The following is a 22,733-nucleotide window of genomic DNA, read 5'->3' as shown; positions in this document are numbered from 1 at the left end:
GTTTGATACTATTTATATTTTCCATGCCAGTCAAGCTGACCAACAACAGCAATCATAAGGAGCTTTCTAAAATTGTGAATCAGCAGCAGAAACAATTTTTGCAGAAACACGATAGCCACAAGAATGAAAAAAAATTGTCCTGCAGTTGCACAATTCAAATAGATTTTAAAAAGGAACTCCTTTTTATCACACTGAACAATATTCCATATTATTTACAAGGCAATGCACTGTCGAGGATTGAACATAAAACAGTATATATATATAATCTGCCTCATAATATCTGCAGTATGCTTACATCAAAAAGTGAATAATTGCCACTCTTGTTCCCTCCTTGCCCTGGGATTCCCTTTCTGCTTTTTCCTAGAGTTTTCCTCCTCATTCAGCCTCACCAACAGATGGAAGCCTTCCACCAATGTCCAGCTTCCACCGGGGCAGTAGCAGTAACTCATTGTATGCTGCCGCCGCCTCTCATACTCCACCAGTCAACAGATCAGAGACCAGTCTGCTTGGTAAGATCTCTGGGTCTTAAAATTATCCATAAAAATTATAGCTGATTTAGTTATAAGTTAAGTCCTGATAGTATAATTATCTGCTAAAACTGTAAAAAAGGTTTGTCAGCTGGCAAGACTTACAATGTTGATATTTCCAGGGTTGGAATATATTCACATCTCTCTTCATTTGATCTCCGCTCTGAGAGCACAGCCTAGAAAACATTTTTCATACTTGTGGATCTATTCACCAAGCTGGTGTGATGGATCTTAGATGGCATTGTATGTCAGTCTGGGTATTATTTGTGCACTGCTCCAAAATGTGTGACAGGCAATTGTTTTGAAAGGGTGGTTGGACCAGGAATCATTTATCTTTGATGGTAGTTGAAATATGATTATAACTTCTATTCAGGAAGAACATATATTTACCTAACGAATGAGCTTCAGTTTTCCCCCAAATCCCAGATTTATAGATCTTATTGAGGTGACATTTCAGCTTATTCATACATTTGGTGTGTTTTGTGCACTCTGATTGGTGATTCTAAAGTCCTTTCTGTGATTTCTTATAAAGATATGAATTTAAAAAAGAAGACGAGGATTCAGTCTTAAGCAGTGTGTTTGGGGCTATTTAACTGAAGCGTTCCAAACCACTAAATTATTTATTTGTGCAGATGTGAACCTGAAAAGCTGTATGATGCTTATCCAACATGATGGGACCAATGTAGTAATCCAGGACTAAATAGTTGGTTAGGCAGATGAGTTTTCCTAGCTTGAACAAGACTCCTTGAGGATCAGATCGCCCCAGCAGCTTCATTTTCATTCTGACTGGTGCTGACAGGCTAGCAGGCAGCAAAACTGGGTCCGTAGACAGAGAAGTATAAATTCACGTACACAAGGAAGCATGAAAGTGGTGGCTCACCTTCTCTCAATAAGACATCAGCAATCAAGGTGGAACGAGTCTCTTGTCATTGGATCCCTACGTCCAAGTGGCTGAACGGACAATTTAGAAGACCAAGACGTTTCGCCTGAAGACTTTTGAAAATAGGAACATAGTTGCCTAGCTTAGCATTCTCCTCCCACAGTGGCCATTTGTTAGGAAGGATCCTGAATTTGCCTAAGGGAATCAGCCACCTTCTCTTTCATGAAGATGAAATGCTGCAGCTGGATCTGGCATTCAGACCTAAAGTTACTTCTGTTTTCCATAGATTTGGGGCATGCCACTACCCTTCTTCTAATCTCCCTCACCTGAAGGGTACAACGTTTGAAGGGCCCTCGGCTTCTTTACAGGCAGAACTAAGGTTCACAGAGAAACTGCAAAGTTTGATGTCCTCACCGAGGTCAGAGTTTCTGCTGCTGCCATTGCCAGGGGGCTCAGAGGGAGAAGGCCTCAAGGTCTTACCCCTTCCGGGCCAGGGGTAAGGCCTTCTCTAAAGGATATCCAAGTCCATCCCGCAGAGCATGTAACCGTCTCAGTTACTCTGTCAGGGAAATCCTGCGTTGATTGGGTATTGCAGTCAATGGGCTGGGTAAGGCCTTGGCACATTGACATACATTTTTAAAGCATAATAATGCTACCTTTGAAAAGGTTGCAGGTGAGCACGAGTAAGGCCTATTCTGTACGGACGTGTATTTTAAATGCCAAGTGTGAATATTTTCTTACCTTTGTACCACGGATGGAAAAAAATGCTTGGATTTGCGTTTTAATTCTTGACCATAATAAGACCAGGATAGGGCAGCCCGTTTACCTAGGTCCCTAAAGTGGAGAATGATCCATGGCACAGCTCCAAAGGGAGGCGATTGCCTCTCCTTGCTGCAAGTTCTGGAATTCCAGGGGGTGGGAGAAGCGATTCAGGGGGTGCTTTGGGGCTCTGCGGTTGACTGTAGGTTGGGAAAGTTTGCTTTCCGGCACTCTTGGAAGGAAGCCCCGTCTTTCTCTTAGCTTCTTTGCAAACTCCGCTTGCCTGTAGTTAAGAGGATGTGCTTTCCCCTTGGAGAACAGCAGCTCAGAGGTAATTCCCGGTCTCCCTTCTTGATCTCTCCCTTCCTCTTCCCCCGTTTTGCTCTCTTAAGTCCAGTCCAGGGGTTCTCACCCTCTGCACCACATAAATGTTGTGTTGCCTTTCTCTTTACAGTTGATAGAGGGAATCCTGCTGGAAGTTCACAGACTGGGGATGCCCTTGGAAAAGCTTTGGCCTCTGTAAGTAATTGTATGTGGAGCAATTCCGTGAAGGACCCAAACTCCATATACAAATTCTTGCCCTTCAGATTGCCTCAAGTAGATCTCAGTGAGCAAACACAGGATGCATCTGGAGGTGTCAATGGCCAGGCAATCCCAGGGTGGCTTGGATTTGAGAGTGGCATTCCCATGAATCTGTGATTGGTGTTCTAAAATTCGTTTACACCTAAAGTTCCTTTCGGGCACATATTACCTGCAGGCATGGCAGCAAACTCTAACACACACACACACACACACACACACACACACACACACAAGCGCACACCCAATAGGCAGGCAGAGGGGAGCGTGCAAAACCTAAAGCAGAAGACAAAGTGATTAAAGAATTATGTGCTGTAAAACTGCGTTGCTGAAGGCTTTATATTTCCCAAGACTTTCTGAAGAGCTCTCCTAGACAGAATTGTTTCTTTAATGCCATTTATATTTTAAGCTGTGACCCTTGAAATACTCCTCTACAGATTTACAACAGGGGCGGCTAATAAAATGGAGTAGCATAGCATAGCACACAGGAAAGCTGTTGATAGTCCAGAGGTTAAGAAGTCCATTCATCGTGAGAAGTCCATTCTCCAATTAACGGCATGGCACAGGCAGTGGTTCCGTGTTGCAGCTACCTTGCCTGGAGCAGTTTTGCCCTAGAGTTTCCTCCTGGGGTTGGCTCCCTCCACAGAGGAGGAGTCAGTTCCGTTAGAAATGGGAGGGAGATAGTAATATTGGATGCAGCCACAGTTTATTAAAGGCCTAGTATGAACGGGTTCTGTTGGAGGCAGAAGAGAGGAGTTTAGTGTGTGCAGGGAAACAAGCAGTTTGCATAATTGGAAGGTAAGGAAGCCCTTCGCCTTCTTGGTGCTGCTTGACGTGAGCTAGCAAATCAGTTCACAGATCGGGGCCAATTGTCCGCCTCTCGGCCTGCACAGCAGAGCAGACCTGGGTTTTCCCTCACCCGGAGATGCGTGTTCATTGCCCTCTGCTACTCTTGAGAAAGGAGGTGTGTGGGTGAAGGAACCCCTATACTTTGTCCATCGGCTTTAAACCTGTCCGATGAAGCAATAAATAAACCATCCTGAAATTGTAAAGCTCCTGCCTTTCTCTCCTTTTTAAATGTTGCCATTAATAGTAGAAATAAGATTGCGTCTGATGTGGTGCTTTTTAAAAAAAATAACAGGATGCAACATTATTTGTTTCTAAATCTAAATACCAAATTCCTTTCAAAATACTCCATGGTTAAAAAAGAAAGGTTAGTTAATACATTTGCAAAGGTCCTTTTATTTTAGATTTAAGCCTGGATAATTGCAGTCTTAGTCTTAAAGCTGGAAAGAAAGAGAATTGTACATGAAAGTATTTACCCAAAGCTCTGAAAGCCCAATGGATTACACTTGGGCTTGGATAACGAACGTGTGGATAGAAAGCAAAGAAAAACTGGGCATGTCTACCATATCTAATGTGCCTCCCTGAATATTTGCCAAACAATAATTCCACAGATAGTGCCCATAGGGAGTTACATGGCGAGAGAAGCATCTGGCTTATGTCAATGTTTAATGGAAAAGTAAAACACTTGGTTTTTCATTTAAAGAAGATCAAATCAGAGGTTCTTCTTTAATGTTGTTGGTTATATCAAACCCCTTTGTCCAAATCTACATTTTGCTTCCTACGTCCAGTTCAGAGAGAGCAGCCTTTGTGCAGCTTGGGTAGCCCAGGGCTTCACAGTCCCTGAACAAGGAGAGGGAAACATTGGGACGTTGATTTTTCCAAGCGATCCTTGAATGGCTTGTATTGCTTGAGGCCCAGCAGGATGAGGACACGGGCATTTCAAGTCCCTCTGTTAACCACTCAGAGCCTGCAGCTGCAGCCTTGGTGACTTGGCCTTTGGCAATCCTGATGGAGTTTAAATTCCTCGTATTTTGTTCCTAGTCAGATGTGCCTTTAAGGTAAACAGTAGCATTGGGACCTATTATATAAGAACTATAGGAACTGCATTGGGGAGAGAATTGCAAGGAATTACAGTTATTGATGGAAGGGAATATTTGTCCCTGGGGTCCTTGGTGCTCTCTGACCCTGGCTGTTTTCTTGCAGGCATTTAAATACCAAACTAGCTAATATCATCAGTCCTAAGTGTGGTTTGCTCTCAGTTACCAGGTTGAACATTTCTAGACATTTCATTTTCTTCAATTGTTGTTCAGCTGAATTTTTTAATGTGTAGGTTCTAGTATATCAAATAGTTCAAATGGTTGTGATATTTCTTTTTTCCCTAGATTTATTCTCCTGACCAGACTAGTAGTAGCTTCCCTTCAAATCCTTCAACACCTGTTGGATCACCATCCTCTCTCACAGGTAGTACCCATCTCCTCCTCCTCCTCTTTTGAAATCTTGTAAGACCTGGTTTTCTATCATAGAGATGCACTCTGACAATTGTGCTGCTGTTTTGTTGGCTCTCTGCTCTCCAGTAAACATCAAAGAGCTCCTGAACATGTGCAGGCAGCCTGTGAATGCCCCTTTGGCCAAAATGTGTTATGTAAGGTGCTCCCATTCAGGAGTTTGGGAATCAGTCACTACTTTCCTGGGATGGTGATCTCCACCCCCAGCTTTCAGTCAGCATACTGTGCTTCGTCCTTGCTGGGCTCCACAGAGAAAACCATTCCAAATTGCGTATAAAAATAATAGAAAGCTCTTTATAAATCAGAAGATGTTGGCAGCAGCAGGATATGTTTCTCCTGCACGTGCCACGCTTCAGTGTTGATTTTGACAGGTGCTGGTCAATGGTCAAGAACTGGAGGACAAGCCCCTTCGTCTCCAAGCTATGAAAACTCTTTACATTCATTGGTAAGAATTGCTGGGTGACGGGTCGAGAAATGGCTTTCTGTTTTTATTGATACAAATCTTACTTATATGTTTATTTCCTCTTAACAGAACCAAGATACTTATTTTATTGTAGGTTGCCTTTCAAAATCATTTTCTTGGGGAAATGTACAGTGCATTAAAATCATGTTTCCTTTTTTTAGAGCAAATTCAGCAATAATTAAAACTAACATCAAAATAAGTTTTATCTTTGGGAGATTCTTACATTGAGTTGAAAATAGTGTAATTCTGCTTGCCACTTACATTATTACATCAGCATCACTCTTGTTCATGGACCATTGGTCTCAAAGGATATTGCAGAATTTGAAAATATGCCAAAAGGCAATTGGTATAACGAGAAAGGGGGTATATTGCATTGGGCTCTTCGGCACAGAAAAATTAAGGATAAAAACCCTCAGTGTGTGTGGAGTGAAATGAGATCCAGACGTGGGACCATCGGCCTTGGAAGGCGTTTTGGGGTATGAATCCAGAGCGGTGGCTCCTGGCCGCTGCCTCTGGGTTCTGCGGAAGAGGCAGGAGCCCCCCACTAAATCCCTTGGGGGCCTCTGTGGAGGGGAGGCGGTGATAGGAATTAGTGCAAAAACTCTCAGTCCTGCCTCAGAAGCAGAAGAGAAAAACGTGTACAATATTGAGGAAGCATTTTAAGATCTCTCAAGGTAATACAAATACAGTAATTTGCCCGTTGCCTTCCATTGCGAATGTACATAAGCAGTCTTTTTTTAATCCCCTTAGTTTCCATTTTCATTCAATCTTTGTGGAATTAACTTAACGAACCACTGAGGCTGACCTGCACACCAGCTATTTACCTCAGCTCTTTATCCTTACTTAACTTGTGCTTTGTTTCTTGTTCTGTCTTGACTTTGCCAGAAAAATCGAGTGGAGCAACAACTTCACGAGCATTTGCAAGATGCTATGTCCTTCTTAAAAGATGTCTGTGAGGTACTGTTTCTCTTCAGAGGGTACCTTTTGGGGGTTTTTAGGGTGGTGGTGGTTAATTTTACTTACAGATTTTTAAAAGTAACAGCCCGCCCTATTTACTGTGGCCCAGCTGATGCATCTCTTCCTTCCATCAGTCTTCAACTTTAAACTGCAAACAGGCTTTTTATGTTTGAATGCTCTTTTGCATACTTTATTTGAACAATCAGTGAATATATGACAAGACAAATGCTGGCCATGAAACCAGGAAAATCTGATTTGAGAGTTCAAACCTGAAAGCAAACTACTCTCTCAACCCCCCTTTCCTGCCTTTTGCCATCCTGGCAATAATGGTCAAATTGAAGCTCTTTGGGAAGAGAAGGACCGGATCCGGCTGCTCGTTCACAGCCACCGTGTCTTTCAGCTGGGAGCAGATCAGGGCCGCAGAGGCTCTGCCCGACTCCTGGGACTGGACAAGGGAAAAAGGAAGAGTTTGCAGGGTGTGAGGATGGAACTTGGAACCTGATTTTAGTACTAATCTCCACTGGCTATTTCTGCTTGTGTCATTTGTTGCCTGGAAAACAGTCACCTTGTCAAAGTCAAATGACAATATCATTTTTCCTTTTTAATCCCCATTTAGAGTTTTGCTTCTTTCTTTTAAGCTTTATTCCAGAACACCAAACAAGATTCGTTTTGTAGTTCACCTCTCACCTTTTGTTTTGGAGCCAGAAGTGTTGTTACCCTCTCACACAGTTGCTGGTTGCATTCTGGCTGTTTTTGAAGTCCTTTTGATACCACCGCGTTCCCTGGCTGCCTTTCCCGTTTCCCATTGTAGAACGCCTGGGACTTGAATGGAATAAACCGCTGTGTGCCATAAATGACCTTCCTGCCCCTCTCCATCCCAACAGCAGTCCCGGATGGAAGATCGCCTGGACAGACTTGATGACGCCATCAATGTGCTGAGAAGCCACGCCGTGGGGCCTTCGACGAGCCTGGCCGGGGCCCACGGAGAGATGGAGGGCTTGTTGCGGCCATCCCACAGTGGGCCGGTTAGCACTTTGAATGCCACTTGTGGCACGCCTGGCCTGGTCATAACCAGTAGACAAGCCTGGATGGTGAGCTTCTGATCTTTCTTGATTAGGCAGAGCCTTGTGACTGAACACCCTACCTCTCTTCCCGGGTTTTGGTCCAGATGGCCCTCTGGGCCCCATGAGACGCCTGGAAGAGGACTGGTCCCTCTACTTGGTTATCTCTGGAGATTCTTGGTCGTCCAGATCATGGTTGTCCCATGGTTGTGCCTTCTTCAAGAGGGAGCTGGACTGTTTTTTGGAAGATGTTTCACTTCTCATCCAAGAAGAAGAAGCTTCTTGGATGAGAAGCAAAACGTCTTCAAAGAAAAACAAGAAAGTCCTCTTGAAAAAGCACTGTTAGGACCTCCGCTTGGTTCTTACATCTTCTCATGCCCTGCTCCGTTCTTCATACTGTCATCTCTCTCTCTCTCTCTCTCTCACACACACACACACACACACACACACACTCACATCCTTAACCGCAGAACCTCTGCAGCTCTTAGATAGCACATAGGACCATCCTTAAAGAATGCACACAAGGCAGGAAACAAAGTGGAGGCTTATCAGTCAAAGACACACGAATGGATTCAGAGGGCTAAAATGGAAGAGCTTGCCTTCTACAACCACTGAAGTATAAATGTTGTGAGATTGGTATCCTAGTCCACAGAACATCCCATGCCGAGCGTCCAGGAAGGGCACTCCAGCTCATTCCAGGTGCAGCCTGTGATTCCACTGCCTGACAAGCTGCTGCCACCAGCCTTGTCTTCTCTTCCTTCCCAAAAGTCAGCCACAGGGCCTTCCTTCTGCTGGGAGGGACGCTTCTGCAGAAAGTGTGATGGCGTAGAGACCCTCAGAAGACCCCTCGGCTGGCCCACCGAGTTCCCACAACTTTCTCGGCTGGCATACCCTTGCTATTTCTGCTGTAGGGCTGCAGTCAGAACAATTGCAAAAAGAGTCAGGATGATTGGATGTTGCTGACCTCACGCCAAGCTGAATGGTGATCTGTGTCTGTGCTGCCTTTGTCCTAGGTCAACACGCATCGGGAAGATGGCGTCGGCCTCCATAGCAATCATTCAGAGCTGTGCAACGCTGGTACTGCTCAGAATACAGAACTAAGCCATAAAACCCAAGAAAACTATAGAGGTGAGTCACATTTCAATTTCTTCAGTCAGGAAACTAAATGGGAATCCTTGTGAAATGAGTAACGAACGTGAGCCCTTTTCATGGATCGGCAGGATTCCTCCCCTTGACCGCAAAGATGGATTTTGCTTGCTTATGAGTTAAGAACTTACCATGCATTACTTCAGATTCCTCGGCTACATGCCTCCCCAACACACGCATGTGCACGCACGCACACCATCTGGTCTTCTAATCTATCTTCCTCGTGGAAGAGGTCTTGTAGCCAGCAGCTGTTTGGGTTGCTGTTTGTGCCACCGTGACGTTCTTTTTCTGTGGTGTTTAGACCAGAGCGGTGCAAAGAAGCGCAAGAGAGGGCAGGATGCTGCCGCACGGGCATCTCTATCTCCAGCCCCTTCCCGACTTAGTCCTAGCACGGAGTGTGCCTAGAGAACCCTCGGGGGCTTTCCAGAAGTTTCTCATCAAATCACACCCATCTGGACGCTCCACAGAAAGCGTGCACCCACCTCTAATAATCTGCTTTTTTCTTCAACGAGTTTCAAATTGTAACTCTCCAAACTCGTCCTAGCACTATCATAGGAACGATCAATTCCTATTTCATAGGAATTGCTCTAGATTTTGCCTGCCACCCATTAAGAGGATTGGTCACAGCTTCTCTTTCCTCAAGGGGGCCTGGGGGTTACTGTTCTTTATTCTTCGATGTTGGTATTTTTATTGTTCGTAAGCGGCCCAGAGTCACTGAGAGTGACTGGGCAGCCATATAAACCTTACAAGCCAACACATAAAATAGGCCACGTTGCACTTTATTGGCTTTCCTTGCAGTGCTGCCCACTGGGCTACCCACCTCCTCTGGGCCCGCTCTGGGCCCGCTAGAAATCAAATCGGAGCACAAGGAGAAAGATGAGAACACACAGGAACCTGCGTCCTCCGATGACATGAAATCTGATGACGAGTCCTCCCAGAAAGATATCAAAATCTCCTCTGGAGGCAGGACGAGGTATGTTGGCTTCTTCCCTGCTATCCCAGAAATCAAGTGGATCCCTCCAGGGTAATAAAACTAGTTTCTCGGTAGGTGCCAATTGCAAGGACCCGTTGAATTCCCAGAACATGCAATAGGAAAGAATCTGGTAAGGAATCCTCTCCGTTTCCAGGTGTGGAGGGCTGGCCATGGCCTCCTGTGAACAGAAGAGGCAGGTGCTCAGTCATCCAGGTCAGGCTTTGCCCCCAAGGTGCTTTTTCAGGAGGCAACTGGACTTGTTTTTTCTTTTGAAGACATTTCACTTCTCATCCAGTAAGCTTCTTCGGCTTCCCCATTATCCTGTCAGAGCTGAAGAAGCTTCTTGGATGAGAAGCAAAGCACCTTCAAAAGAAAAGCTGCCTCCTGAAAAAAGCACCTTTGGGACAAGAGACAGCCGGGGTTCCCTTGGCCTGGGCCTCAGGCTGGGGTGGGGATGTCTTGGACAGCCAGGTTTCCTTCTTAATCTTATGTGACCGCATCACTGTTGTAACCCCAAGTTGTGTCCGTTGTTAAAAGCGCAAAGGCAGGAGTCTCCAGTAGCGAGCAAGGCGGGGGGTGGGGAAGCAGGAGAGATTCACAGAGCTACTTGCCACTTTCCCTGCCTTGCTTGCAGAAAATGGGCAGGGAAGCTGGTAATAGGTGATCCGCTCCCTTCAGCATTGCAAACGGAGGGCCCAGGTCACAGTCACGTCTGTGATGGCCAGAACTTCCAAGGGCTGCTTGCACATCCATTGTCTTAGTGCCACTGTAACTTGGAACCATGACTGATTGAGTCGATGGAAGCTGAGGCCTGCCCGGTCTGTTGTCACTTCTGAACGCTCCTGGTCCGCCTGACCCAAGTCACAAGGGCTTCCGGCTGCACTTGCTGTTCGAACAAAGCAGCATATGGCTAAATCTTAAAAGGTTGCCTGCCACGGTGGACAAGTAGCAAGGGGAAAGAGGAAGGGTCCTCTTGGCAGTGAACTCGCCCCTCTGTCTGCCCCTTATAACCACACAGGCCGCGGCTTTGTGCCCACTCTTCCCTGGGAGTGTTTGTGACAGAAAATGTACCCCCCCAGTGGCTTTTCCGCAGACCGAAGCATGGAATTCCTGCTGTCGGCATTGCTTTAAGATCTCTGGCTGATTATAGGCAAGGCAATGCTCAGTACAAGTGCGGAAGAATAAAAGTCTCTCCACACCTTTCCTGTTTTTGTTCCAAAAGTAGCACAAACGAAGATGAGGAGCTGAACCCGGAGCAGAAGCTGGAGCGGGAGCGGGAGCGGCGGATGGCCAACAATGCCCGGGAGCGCTTGCGTGTCCGGGACATCAACGAAGCCTTCAAGGAACTGGGCCGGATGTGCCAGCTGCACCTGAAGACCGAAAAGCCCCAGACCAAGCTGCTGATCCTTCACCAGGCTGTGGCGGTCATCCTCAGTCTGGAGCAGCAGGTCCGAGGTAAGCTGGGGCAGGGAGCACGGGGTGGGGGGTGTGTGTGGAGGCTTCCTTTGCCCCGGGAGGCAAGCACGGCCTGCTCTCCCTTGCAGGCTGAAGGGGGGAGGAGGAGGCAGGCTGGGAGTAATGCCTGTGGTCAGGAAAAGAGGACTTTGCTCAACCAGAGCCATCTTCCTCTAGCAATAGCACTTATACGCTGCTTCACAGCCCCCTCCAAGCAGTTTGCAGAGTCAGCCTCTGAGTATGGCTGACAGCTCATGAAAACCCCAAATCCACAATCTCAGAAAAATAGAATATTGGGAAAAGGTTCAATATTCTAGGCTCAAAGTGTCCCACTCCAATCAGCTAATGAAGCCATAACACCTACAAAGGGTTCCTGAGCCTTTAAATGGTCTCTCAGTCTGGTTCAGTAGGAATCACAATCAGGGGAAAGACCGCTGACCTGACAGTTGTGCAGAAAACCATCACTGACGCCCTCCATAAGGAGGGAAAGCCTCAAAAGGTAATTACAAACGAAGTTGGATGTTCCCAAAGTGCTGTATCAAAGCACATTAATAGAAAGTTATGTGGAAGGGAAAAGTGTGGAAGAAGAAGGTGCACAAGCAGCAGGGATGACCGCAGCCGGGAGAGGATTGTCAGGAAAAGGCCATTCAAAAGTGTTGGGGACTTTCACAAGGAGTGGACTGAGGCTGGAGTCAGTGCATCAAGAGCCACCACACACAGACGGATCCTGGACATGGGCTTCAAATGTCATATTCCTCTTGTCAAGCCGCTCCTGAACAACAAACAACGTCAGAAGCGTCTTACCTGAGCTAAAGAAAAACAGAACTGGTCTGTTGCTCAGTGGTCCAAAGTCCTCTTTTCTGATGAGAGCAACTTTTGCATCTCATTTGGAAACCAAGGACCCAGAGTCTGGAGGAAGAATGGAGAGGCCCACACTGCAAGATGCTTGACGTCCAGTGTGAAGTTTCCACAGTCTGTGTTGATTTGGGGAGCCATGTCGTCTGCTGGTGTTGGTCCACTGTGCTTCACCACAACCGTCTACCGGGAGATTTTGGAGCACTTCATGCTTCCTTCCGCAGAGGAGCTTTATGGGGATGCTGACTTCATTTTCCAGCAGGACTTGGCACCTGCCCACACTGCCAAAAGCACCAAAACCTGGTTCAATGACCATGGGATTACTGTGCTTGATTGGCCAGAAAACTCACCTGACCTGAACCCCATAGAGAATCTATGGGGCATTGCCAGGAGAAAGATGAGAGACATGAGACCGAACAATGCAGAAGAGCTGAAGGCCGCTATTGAAGCATCCTGGTCTTCCATAACACCTCAGCAGCACCACAGGCTGATAGCTTCCATGCCACGCCGCATTGAGGCAGTAATGGCTGCAAAAGGGGCCCAAACCAAGTACTGAGCACATATGCATGCTTATATTTTTCAGAGGTCGGATATTGTTCTATGTACAATCCTTGTTTTATTGATTGCATGTAATATTCTAATCTTCTGAGATTGTGGTTTTGGGGTTTTCATGAGCTGTAAGCCATAATCATCACAATTATGACAAATCACGGCTTGAACTATCTTGCTTTGCGTGTAATGAGCTTATTTCATATATTAGTTTCACCTTTTAAGTTGCATTACTGAAATAAATGAACTTTTGCACAATATTCTAATTTTTTGAGTTTCACCTGTAGTCAAGGGTCTGAGGCACTGACGCTCCGTCCTTCCTGCTAGCAGCATGGACCTATTTTTTTTCCCCTCTTTGCATGCCTCAGGTTTTGTAAAGACGTAAGAATTGGGAATTGTCCCTGTTTTTCAGATCCTTTCTCTTGGCAGATTGGGTGTGATGGCTTCTGTCTGAACCCTCAAATCCTTGCTTAGTCTGAGGCTGTCTGGGTGACTTTGCACCCATCACCTTCCCTGGCTTGACTCCCTCACGGGACTGTTAAGGAGCATTTAAGCCAGCCTGGAGGCTCCTTGTTTTTTACTACCAGAGTCGGTTGGACCTCACTAGAGACTCCAAGGAGCGGAAGCCAGGAGCTCCACAGAGCTCTGCGTGGGGGAGCAGTCGGGAAGAGCGCCGGCAGGGAGGCATAACATGCCAGGGCTTTCCTGCCCATCCTGCTCCCAGGCGGAGGCTGGGCGTCAGTCGGGCCTCAGTGCTTGCAGCTTAAAGAGATGTTTCCTGTTTCTTTCTGTCATTGCTTCTAGAGAGGAACCTGAACCCCAAAGCAGCTTGTCTTAAGCAGAGGGAAGAGGGAAAGGGGTCTGTTGTGTCAGCAGAGCCCCCAGCCCCCCATCCAGGAAGCCATCCAGCACTTAGTGAAACGGCCAATCCAATGGGACACATGTGAACGTCAACGAGGTGACCTGTTTTATGTCTGCTGCGATTGGGTGGTGGTGGTGGGGAATGACACAGGGGTTGGTGGGGTATGACAAGACCCAAAAACTTGTCAGTTAAACTTTGTTAAGTTGAACTGCGGCATAGCAGAGCCCAGGCTGTGTGTTGGAATCCTTTGCAAGATCACCAGCGTGATGGATGAAAAGCAACAGTCGCGCTCAACAAAGTGTGTGGCTTTTGTTGGGGGTGGGTGAGGCTGCGCAGCTCTGGTGCCCCCGCCTAAGAACTGGCTCCACCGGAAGCAGGCCAGAGGCCAGGCCGCTTGGCCTTTCCCAACCCTAACCCTAACCCTTTCCCACGGTGCTCTGCAACTGTTGGCGCTTCAACAATGGCCTTTCAGTGTCCAGATCGGAATCCGGACCCCCATGTGGAAGAGACCAAGAAGGGGAATCGTTTCTTCACACGGACCCTCAACATAGCATTAAGCAGGACCATCTCACCAGAGAAACAACCCACCCAGAAGTGGCCCTGTGAGAACCCCCGACCCCTGCGAGAGCGAGAGAGCAGCAGGCTCTTCTTCCAGCAGGACTTCTGCCCCAGAGATGGTGGCGCCTCTCCTCTCCACTCGATGGGGAAACTGCCTTGTGCCTAAACCGAATTGGCAGATGCATTGTAACTAGAACACATTATTTATTTGTAATGGAACTGCCCAGGTCCACCGTATGAAGGGAAACATTGATCCGCTTAGAGCTTGGTTGAGATACTGGTTTTGAGAAGTGCATTCCGGGAAGGAAGCTACAAGGCCACCATGGGGCCTCACATTCCCACCCTGCGTGTGCCCCAACTCCCCTTCCTCTGGCCATCGGACATGTATTTCCTGGGTAGGTACCTTCACCTTGAGAAGCAGCGGCCTGCGGGCAGCCCTCTGACTCCCAGCCCTCGGCCTCTTGCATCACAGGCACAAGCCACGTAGAGCCATCGCATTCCTTGAGCTGAGCCGCCCTCTGCCTTTTTTGCCTTCTCAAGCGGCTGCCTCCCTTCGGAGCCTTGTAATGGGACTGAGAGGAGGAAGCCCGGCCACAATTGCCCTGGAGCCGTAAGAACAAGCCCGGCACAGCCTGGGGTGGGAGCAGTGCAGGGGGACGACCTGGGGTGCCCTGGTGCCTGGCTGCCCCCCCTTCCTGGTCAGTAGCCTTTGCTGAGGGCCTCCGCAACCTGGGCAGTTGCTCCCCCTCTGAGCTTCCACTGTGAATGCTGTCTTCCATTGTAGCGGCCCAGAGAAAGGCCCGCCATGGCCCGGCCCTCCCACCCTGGGCAAACCCCTGTCTCGCACAAGACTTGAATTGCTCCTCCAGCTTTGAGTGTTGTGGCTCTAAGTGGCTTCCTTTTTCTGCAAAAGGGGACGTGCCTTTCTGAGGGTCCTTGGCACATGCTGGTTTGTTAAGTGGCTGTCCTAAAGTGACCCTGAGCAAGCCCCTGTGGATTTTTTTTGCCCCATTCTTGGGATTCCCAGCCAGTGGACTTTGGCTCCTGGCTCCGTTGGGCTGTGCAGGGTGTGTGCTGTGTGCCCCAGTTTCCCTTTGGGAAACCAAGAGAGAAAACACTTGGCTTATTTTTCACTATAGCTAGACTTTTATACAATTATCTTGTAAGAAGTTTCTTGAATTCTAAATATTACTCTTTCTAGATTTTTGAAATCAAAAGTTTTCAGTAAAAATTTCTTACTTTATTTTACTATATTAGGTAGAAAGAAATGTAGGGTTGTTTATCATAACCTGTTCATTAATATCAGAAATTGACAATAACATTGTAAGAGTAGGGTTCTAGCATCCTGTGTAGTACCTTATGGAGTATTGTAAGAGCTATTTGTCCAAGATGAATTGCTTCTCATCTTATTACTCAATTCCCAGATGTTGGTTTATTGCAAATTTGTACCTTGTGTCAAATTTCAAGATATTACAGATGCATCTTTTTGACCAGCAACAAATTCAACACCTTTTCTGTTTTGTCAGAAAACACTATGTATATAACATTTATGTAGCAATAAATGTGCCATCCTTTTGTAATTATTGTTTCAGGCAATCTTTAACCGTTTTTATGCTCTTGTCTATTTTGGCCCAATCCTTATCTGCACATGAATAGAAAGGATGAAGTTTAAATGGACATGCTAAGTAATTTAAAGCCATATTGATTTTAGTCTTTAAAAAGTGAAGCAAAGCTATTCCCCATTTAAATTAAGATTAACAAGGAGGCTGAATTTGTTTCTCTAGACTTACACTGTTCCTCTGTGTGCTGATTTAAACCATCTGGAACATGCCCAGGGCACCGGCCCGGTTCAGACAAATACACAGGCCGAGACCAGAGGAAACGTTCGCAAAGGGACTCGAAGGGCCAGGAATGGGAAGGACCAGGGAGGTTGGCCACAAGGGCATCACACCCAACTCAATGTATATGGCCACTCATATCAGGCAGGTGTTTCTAGGTGCAAACAATCATAAAACATAATATAAAAAAATAAGTGTATATAGCAGCCAAAAAACTCCATATATTCAATATCCATATAAGATACAAATTCTTCAAAAATAAGATTACAAAAATAACGGAAAGAACTTACAGGAGGAGGCAGAAGACATTTGCAAAGGAGGCGAGCCACAATGGCTGTGGGATCCAGCCTGCCTCTCCGGAAGTGGGACTTGCCCTCAAGGGCTTCCTAGGGGCACCACCCACTAATTATTACTAGCAGGGGTATATTTACGTAGCACCAACGCCACACAGACTCCTTGTGGCAGAAAGCTCAAAGTTCTGGAAGCAACTCTTGGACATCTTTGCAGGTGCATCCCAACCCTTGGCTGACCTGGAAGAGATGAAGGCAGATCCACCCCTGCGCATTACAGAGGTTGGAGATATTACAAACTAAGGATGCTTGAGATTTGCAGTAGGCGGACCACTACCCAGGGCCCTTAGGCTGCCGCATGGAATCTCCCCGAGTTGCAGGGAGCCCCATTCAGAACGACCCCGCCCTTCATGCCCTGCTTGTGATGGATCACCCAGGGGGGCGGGGGTGGGGGGTGGGCTTATGGTTACTCCCACAGAAGGTAAAATTGGCTGTCATCTTGGTTTGTTGATCACATAAGCAAATTGCTGAGAATCCCGATCGAGTCACAACTGAAAAAGCTAGCTTGAAATAGAATTGTAGAGCTCTTCCTAGCAACATCGGAATCCAAACGATGGCTTAGAAGCTGCCGTGATGTCTGTCTTTGCTGTCAGTCAGTGAGCAAGGACCACAGGAGGTTGTCCCTGAGCCAAATTGTGTGAAGGATGCCATTTGGTGAAACTGAGCACCCTTTTCTGTCTTACTATGGGGCCTTCATTACGCTGTCCAGCCCTTAACACCATAGGGGCCACGCAACTAAAGCTTCGGCAATCCTTATGCTCCAGCTAGGTGAGTTTTAAAAAGACAAAAGTAGTTTTGCGATGTTGAGATAATCCAGACCTTGCTTGGCACCATTCTGCCTCCTGCTTCCGTTCCTCCCCAAGAGCTGCCCCCCCCCATCAAATTAGGTTGGGAAGGGCTGCTTTGAAGACTGCAAAGCGGTGGACGGGTCTGTTTCATCATTTGCCGCAGTGAATGGGGGTCCCTGAGCGGTTAAATTGGTGGAATAAATAGAGCCTCGCCTAGGGTGGCGCATGCCAGCCAGCAACGACCCAAGGTTGCCCTGAAAGACCCAGGTCTCCTGTCATCCCAGGAGGAGGGTCCCAGTAGGGCCTCTCCTAGGGAAGCAGCCCCAGGGGTGTGTCAGGAGCCTTCAGTTCGCTTCTCCCCTGGAGCAGGTGGATTCCAGAGTCCAGCCCAGAGCTCCCCTCTTGGGCTCAGGTTTTCTGTTTTGAATATTTCAAACTGAGGCAGATGCCTGGAAGCTAAAGCTGTGGGGCCCCGGTAGATTAAATGGAGAAGTGGCCCCTTGAGTGAGTGGTTAAGGCAGCAGGCTAGAGAGGACCCCCCCTCCCTTAGGCACAATGCCTGGGGGGGGTCCCTGGAAGGAGGCGGCGGCGGCAGGGGCCGCCCACTTCTGAAGCCTTGCCAAGAAAAGGGAGCCCCCCCCCCCTCCTCCTCGTTCAAGAGACGCCCTGGGTTCCTCCAGCAGGTGGCGCTCTTGGCTAAGCTCCAGAGCTCCGTGGGGCCCAAGGGAGGCCGAGCGGGAGGAGCCCCTGGATTTGCGGGGGGGGAGGCTTCCTTCCCGGGGACACGAATGGGCGGGAGGGGCCCTTGGAAGCAGGCGCTGCAATCCGGCCTTGGACAGAGGAAGACGGGGCGGGGGGGCAGAGCCTTCGGGCCACGGTTCCCAACAACGGGGCAAACCCAGGGAGAGGAATCGCTGCTCCCACAAGACGCCTCTCGGGGCCGCCCCGTTGCGGCGGCGGGGGAGCCGGGCGAGGCGGGCCGGTCCCGATTCCCGGCTGTGCGGGCTCCTCGTCAGGCAGAAGCCGGCGGCTCCTGAGCGCGTGCAGAGGGCGGGCGTGTTCGCCCCGCCCGTCGGGCTGCCCGCCGCAGGTCCCTCCCTCGGCGGCCTGGAAGAGGCGGGCGGTCCGGGCGGCGGGCAGAGGCGCTCGCTCGGCGGGGCGGAGGACGCGGCGCGGGCCGGACGGAGGTGCGCGGGGACAGGGACGCGCTGGGCGAGGGGCGGAAAGGGCGGGCGGCCGGGCGGGCGCTATCGCTGCCTCGGCCGGCCTCTCGCGGTGGCCCCTTCGGGCTCGGGCTGGAGGGACTCGGAAAGCCAAGCTCGGATCGGGCCGGCTCTCGCCCCGCTGCCCCGGCTCTGCCCAGCCCACCCGGCTCCGCGGGCGCGGCCCTGGCGAGGGGAGGGGAGGGCCCGGCGGGGAGGCGCCCGCTGCCTTGGCCGGAGCTCCGCCGCCGGGCAGGAGGGCTCGTCCGTCAGCGGCTGGGCGCTTCTCCCGGGGTGGGCCGGTCCTGCGCTGCGGCCCCGGGAGATTCGCCTCCCCACGTGGGGCTGGGCAGCCCTCTCGGGCGGGGGAGGCTTGGCCGGAGTAGGGCGTCGTTTGGACGAGAATCGGCTTTACCTTCCAACGATGGCCGGGAAGCCGAGTGTCTCTGGCGGGGCCCGGTTGCAGGGAAGAGCCCTGGCCGGCCCTGCGTGGCTGCGGCCTTTCCTCCCTCTGCCCTTGGAAGGGAAAGGCCGTCCAGGCTGTAATGGACCGGAGAAGCCTTGGGCACCTTTTGGGGCAATAATACCCCGGGTGGGAGCAGGGAAGCCCCTGGCCCTCTGCTCTCCACCTGGGGCAAAGGGGGGTGGGGGGGCTTCTCCTTCAGCAGGGAGGGCTGCTCTGCTGCCAGGCTGGGTAGGGGAAGCCACCTCGGATCCGACCCGGCCGCTTCCCTCCTCCTGTCCCACCTGCCCTGGAATTGATGGGTTTGGGAGTGCAGGCCCAGCTGTGCCCGGGGTCTGCACCACCCAGTTCTCTCCTTTGTGGCCCAGCACCGCCCTCTTTGGGGGTGGCAAAGGGCCCTCTGGGGCCGGGTGGCTCAACAGCACCAACTATGCATGCGGCGCATCGGCCCATGGGGGTGTTGCTTTTGATGGGATTGCTGCACTAAAGGCCCCAAATCTTGTGTGGCAAAAATATAAGGGAGGCCAAAGCTGGCTCGGTTCGCATGCTGCAGCAAGAAATTTCTCGGGGAGGAAATACTTGTTTGGGATTGTTTGCTGTACCATGGTAGGAAGGGAGAATCAACCGGTTTAATTTTGGTTTTAAGTCTTTGTTATAAATCCCAGCACTTTTCCGCCTCGGGTGCCAATCCAGTGTAGGTTTTGGCACACCTCCAGCACCGCCATGAGATTTCTGGAAGCGGCTGAGCTGCTGCAGGGGGAGGCAGGCCTTGGGGTTCCCTCGGTCTCCCCTGTCCCTCGTGGAACTTTCTTCTCACACCTTTTGTGAAAGTGAGGCCAAAGGTAATCCAAGGTGGTGCTGGCACCTTCCCAGGAGGCCCTCCTCCAAAGGCCAGGTGACCTAGGTGCATGGGCAGTGAAAGTGCAGAGAAGGGTCCGAGGGGCCCTCCCTGCCAGGAGCGTGGATGGGGCCACGCCTGGATCCATAGAAGCAACCACAGGGTGCAAGCTGACCAAAAAGCAGAAGCAGCTGACAAGGCCTGGCAGGCGGCGGAGTCAGAAAAGGAGGTGCACATTGAGGAGAGAACCCGGAGCTGCTGCTAGGGAGGTGGGAAAGGAAGGGATTTTAAGGGGAGGAGCCGCCTGTGTGAAAGGAAAAGGAGCGCACGACAGATCATTTGCTTGCAAGGAGAGAAGAATCGCAAAGGAAGCGCTGAACTTCCCAAGTCCTCGCTTTCTGGCACCCCTGTTCACATCAGTCCGGCATGCCCCTCACATTCCCACCAGAGGCAGGGTCCTCCTTTTAAAATGCCTGCAAATGGGCTTCAGAGAGGCCTGCAAAATGGCACTGAGAATCAGGGTCAGCTGAGGAAACCAGTCGAGTTGTCACCAGGTCTGAAAAGACGAGATATTCTGACCCCGAGAAAAGCCTCTGCTGGAGAAAAGTATTTGCTCGGTCTCAGAAAAGGAGGTTAGATTCCAAAAGGTAATCATTTATGGAATCCCCAGAGTGGACTTTGTGGAGCACGGGGCTGCGGCCAGTGTCCACCACTCATTTCCTGGCAGGCTAATCTCTCTTTACAAGCAAGTCTGTTTCCCCTGCAAATCCAGCTGCGAGTAGAACTGTGGTGGGACTATCCAGAAACCAGGGTTACGGGGGATATACACTTGTATGAATAAAATTCAGAAAAGACAACAGGATCTCCAAAGATATAAAACAGAGGATGACAGCAAAAATGGAAAGTGGAATAAATGTGGGGAAACAGGCTGTGGGCCCTGGCCTAAAGGCAGCCCAGAGAGCAGTGGAAGGAAATGACAGAACAGGAGATGGAGACTGAGGGGAATTGGGGAAAGTGTAGAAAGGGAAGGAAAAGAAGAGAACTTGCTCTGGGTCGACTTCATCTGAAGAGACTGGTTTGCGAGGGCACAAAGTGGGGGAACGGGGGGGCTCTCTGGGCACTGCCAGAGCAAGGGGCTGGGGAAAAGACAGAGGTCTGCCTCATTCTTCCAAGAGAACAGAAGGATAACGGAAGGAAGGAAGGAAGGGCTTTTGTAATGCCAGGAGCTGTGCAGAGGCAGCGAGAGGAGAGGAGAGGAGAGGAGAGAGAAACAGCAGAGGAAAGAGGAACGACAGCTGGGGTCAGGCTAGAGGCCTGTGCAGGAGGAGCTGCAAGGGAGAAGGGCACCCGAAGCCCCCGGAAGGCCAGGTCACCTTTCCCCTGCCGGAGGAGAGCTTCTCTGCAAGGGATCCATTTCAGGCACTCTGCAAAACAGGGCCTGGGCTGAAAGGAGCCCCTGCCGAGGAAGGCTTGGCTTGGCTCAGCTCACAGGCTTGGACACAAACCAGTGATTGTCTTTGAAAACCGAAGCTGCCAGTGGAGATTTCTGTGTGGCTCCCAGTTGCAGCTCACTGCTCCTCTCGAAGGCTGCTGGCCTGCTTTTCCTGGTTTGGGGAGGAGTTCAACTTGGATTGGGAACTGGTTTGGTTTGGAGGCTCTTCGGCACATTTGCAGCCGACTTAAAGGGGAAACCTTTAAGAGAAGATGCAGCTGTGAATTCTGCGTGAAGCTTGTGGGGCCTTGGACTGAGGTGGAGCTTCCATGCTGGGCCCAAAGCCCAGGAAGCTCTGCAAACCATCGCCTGCCGTTCCACAGCGGAGGAGGAGTCCAGGTCCCCCTTTGTGGTGAATTTCATCTCCAGCTCCTCTGCCTCCTGGACTCCTTTAGGGAAGGGCTGGAACGGCCGGCTCCCGAGGGGGCCTGGAGGAGAACTGGCCCTGCCTGGGCAGTTGTTCTGGCTTGCTGCTTTTGCGCAGGCGGCACAAGGCCAGCCTGTGACCAGCCCTTCTTTGGGAGAAGGTGGATCGAGCTCCTGCAGCGCCACCCCAGACCAGGCAGGTTTGTGCCCAGCAGGCCTTGGCTCTGGCGTGTCCAGCCCCAGGACAGCCCCACCCCCCACCCCCATGGCTGTGCTAGGGAAGCTGCCCTGGGCTTCAGCCTGGGAGGCTCACCAGCCAGCCCAGCCCAGCCTTGGCACTAAGCGCCCCCCTGCCCCGGCGCCCTTTGCCCCTTGCATTGGGGGCTTCCATTTCCCAACTCCTCTTTCACAAAACCAGTCCCCCCTTTGGCAGCCAATGGGAATCCTCTGCCCTCTCAGCTTTACCCCTGCTGATGGGAGGGCTGTTCGGGGGAGGGGGGGGTGTAAGAAATGCCGGGAGGGGAATGAGGAAGAATCCCCTGCTTTGGTTTCCCTTCCAGTCTGCCCCCACCCCCCCACCCCCGGGCGACTGTCCCCTCTTGTGGGTGGCTGCCTGCCAAGGCCTGCCTGTCCGGAGCGTCTCTTCCCACAAGGGAGGATAAAGAGGGCGATTGTCCAAGCTTGGAGGCAAATGGAGCAGGCGGCCTGGCCGCTGGCCACGCTGGTTCAGCCGGGGAGACGCTTCAGCCCCAGCAATGCCATTGGGCGGCCGGGCGGCAGAGCTAGTGAGGCAGCCCAATGACAACGCGGAAGGCCACTGAGGAGTTGCCCTCGGGACTCGCGGGCACCGAATGAGCGTTGCCTCCAGCCTCTTATTGGCATGCCCGGGGCTCGGCTCAAGCGCAGGAGGCTGCCCCGCAAGGCAGGCTGAGGCTCCGGAGTGCGGGTGCCTTTTTCCTTCCTGGGTGAGAGCTGAACCCCCAGTTGCTCCAGGGAAGGCGAGGGCTGGCGGCAGCGGGATGCCTCTGCAGCCCCAGCTCTGTTTTGCAAGGTAGCCGCACTCCGGCATGCAAAGCAGCCCCAGAGAGGGCAGCGGAGCCGACCGGAGAGGCCAAGGGAGGATCCTGCTCTGAGTTTTGGCTCCAAACGGGCGTCTGAAGAGCCTGTAAAGCAGCCTTGAGCCTCTAGGGAACAGGGTTCAAAGCGACATACTTGGATCAAGTACCACTGAGCTTGGAAACACTCTCAGAACTGGAGTGTGTCTTTGGTGAAACGCCTCCTCGATCCCCAGCTTTCTTTAGGAGGGCAGCAGCTTGCAGGGAGAAAGCGGGGAAGGTCTCTGGAATCGGCACCTTTCCTCTTTTTAGGGACACCACAAAGTGGCCTGGCTAGGGGGACCAAATAGGAGGAGCTCCAGGTCA

The 22,733-nt window shown here is 50.6% G+C and overlaps 1 protein-coding gene across 24 annotated transcripts in view; it reads left to right on the top strand.

The window, feature by feature from the left end:
• TCF12 (transcription factor 12) overlaps window positions 1–15,555 on the top strand; it is a 56,277-nt gene extending 40,722 nt beyond the window's left edge. For 6 of the 24 annotated variants that reach the window (XM_087941729.1, XM_087941715.1, XM_087941723.1 and 3 more), the window contains 10 exons: window positions 365–509; window positions 2,621–2,685; window positions 4,974–5,052; window positions 5,468–5,541; window positions 6,445–6,516; window positions 7,401–7,607; window positions 8,591–8,705; window positions 9,522–9,696; window positions 10,919–11,151; window positions 13,360–15,555. In XM_087941729.1, coding sequence (XP_087797855.1) covers window positions 365–509; window positions 2,621–2,685; window positions 4,974–5,052; window positions 5,468–5,541; window positions 6,445–6,516; window positions 7,401–7,607; window positions 8,591–8,705; window positions 9,522–9,696; window positions 10,919–11,151; window positions 13,360–13,502 — 1,308 coding nt within the window. In that variant the 3' untranslated portion in view covers window positions 13,503–15,555. Of the gene's footprint in view, window positions 1–364; window positions 510–2,620; window positions 2,686–4,973; window positions 5,053–5,467; window positions 5,542–6,444; window positions 6,517–7,400; window positions 7,608–8,590; window positions 8,706–9,521; window positions 9,697–9,771; window positions 9,827–10,918; window positions 11,152–12,967 lie in introns of all 24 variants that reach the window. The other 18 variants (XM_087941716.1, XM_026709494.2, XM_087941726.1 and 15 more) reach the window with 16 other exon arrangements.
• The last annotated feature ends 7,178 nt before the right edge of the window (window positions 15,556–22,733 follow it).

This window comes from Pseudonaja textilis, chromosome 13 (genome assembly GCF_049901715.1).
Source record: "Pseudonaja textilis isolate UNSWEBS1 chromosome 13, rPseTex1.2, whole genome shotgun sequence".
NCBI lineage: Eukaryota > Metazoa > Chordata > Lepidosauria > Squamata > Elapidae > Pseudonaja > Pseudonaja textilis.
This window is presented reverse-complemented; position numbering and strand designations above follow the sequence as displayed.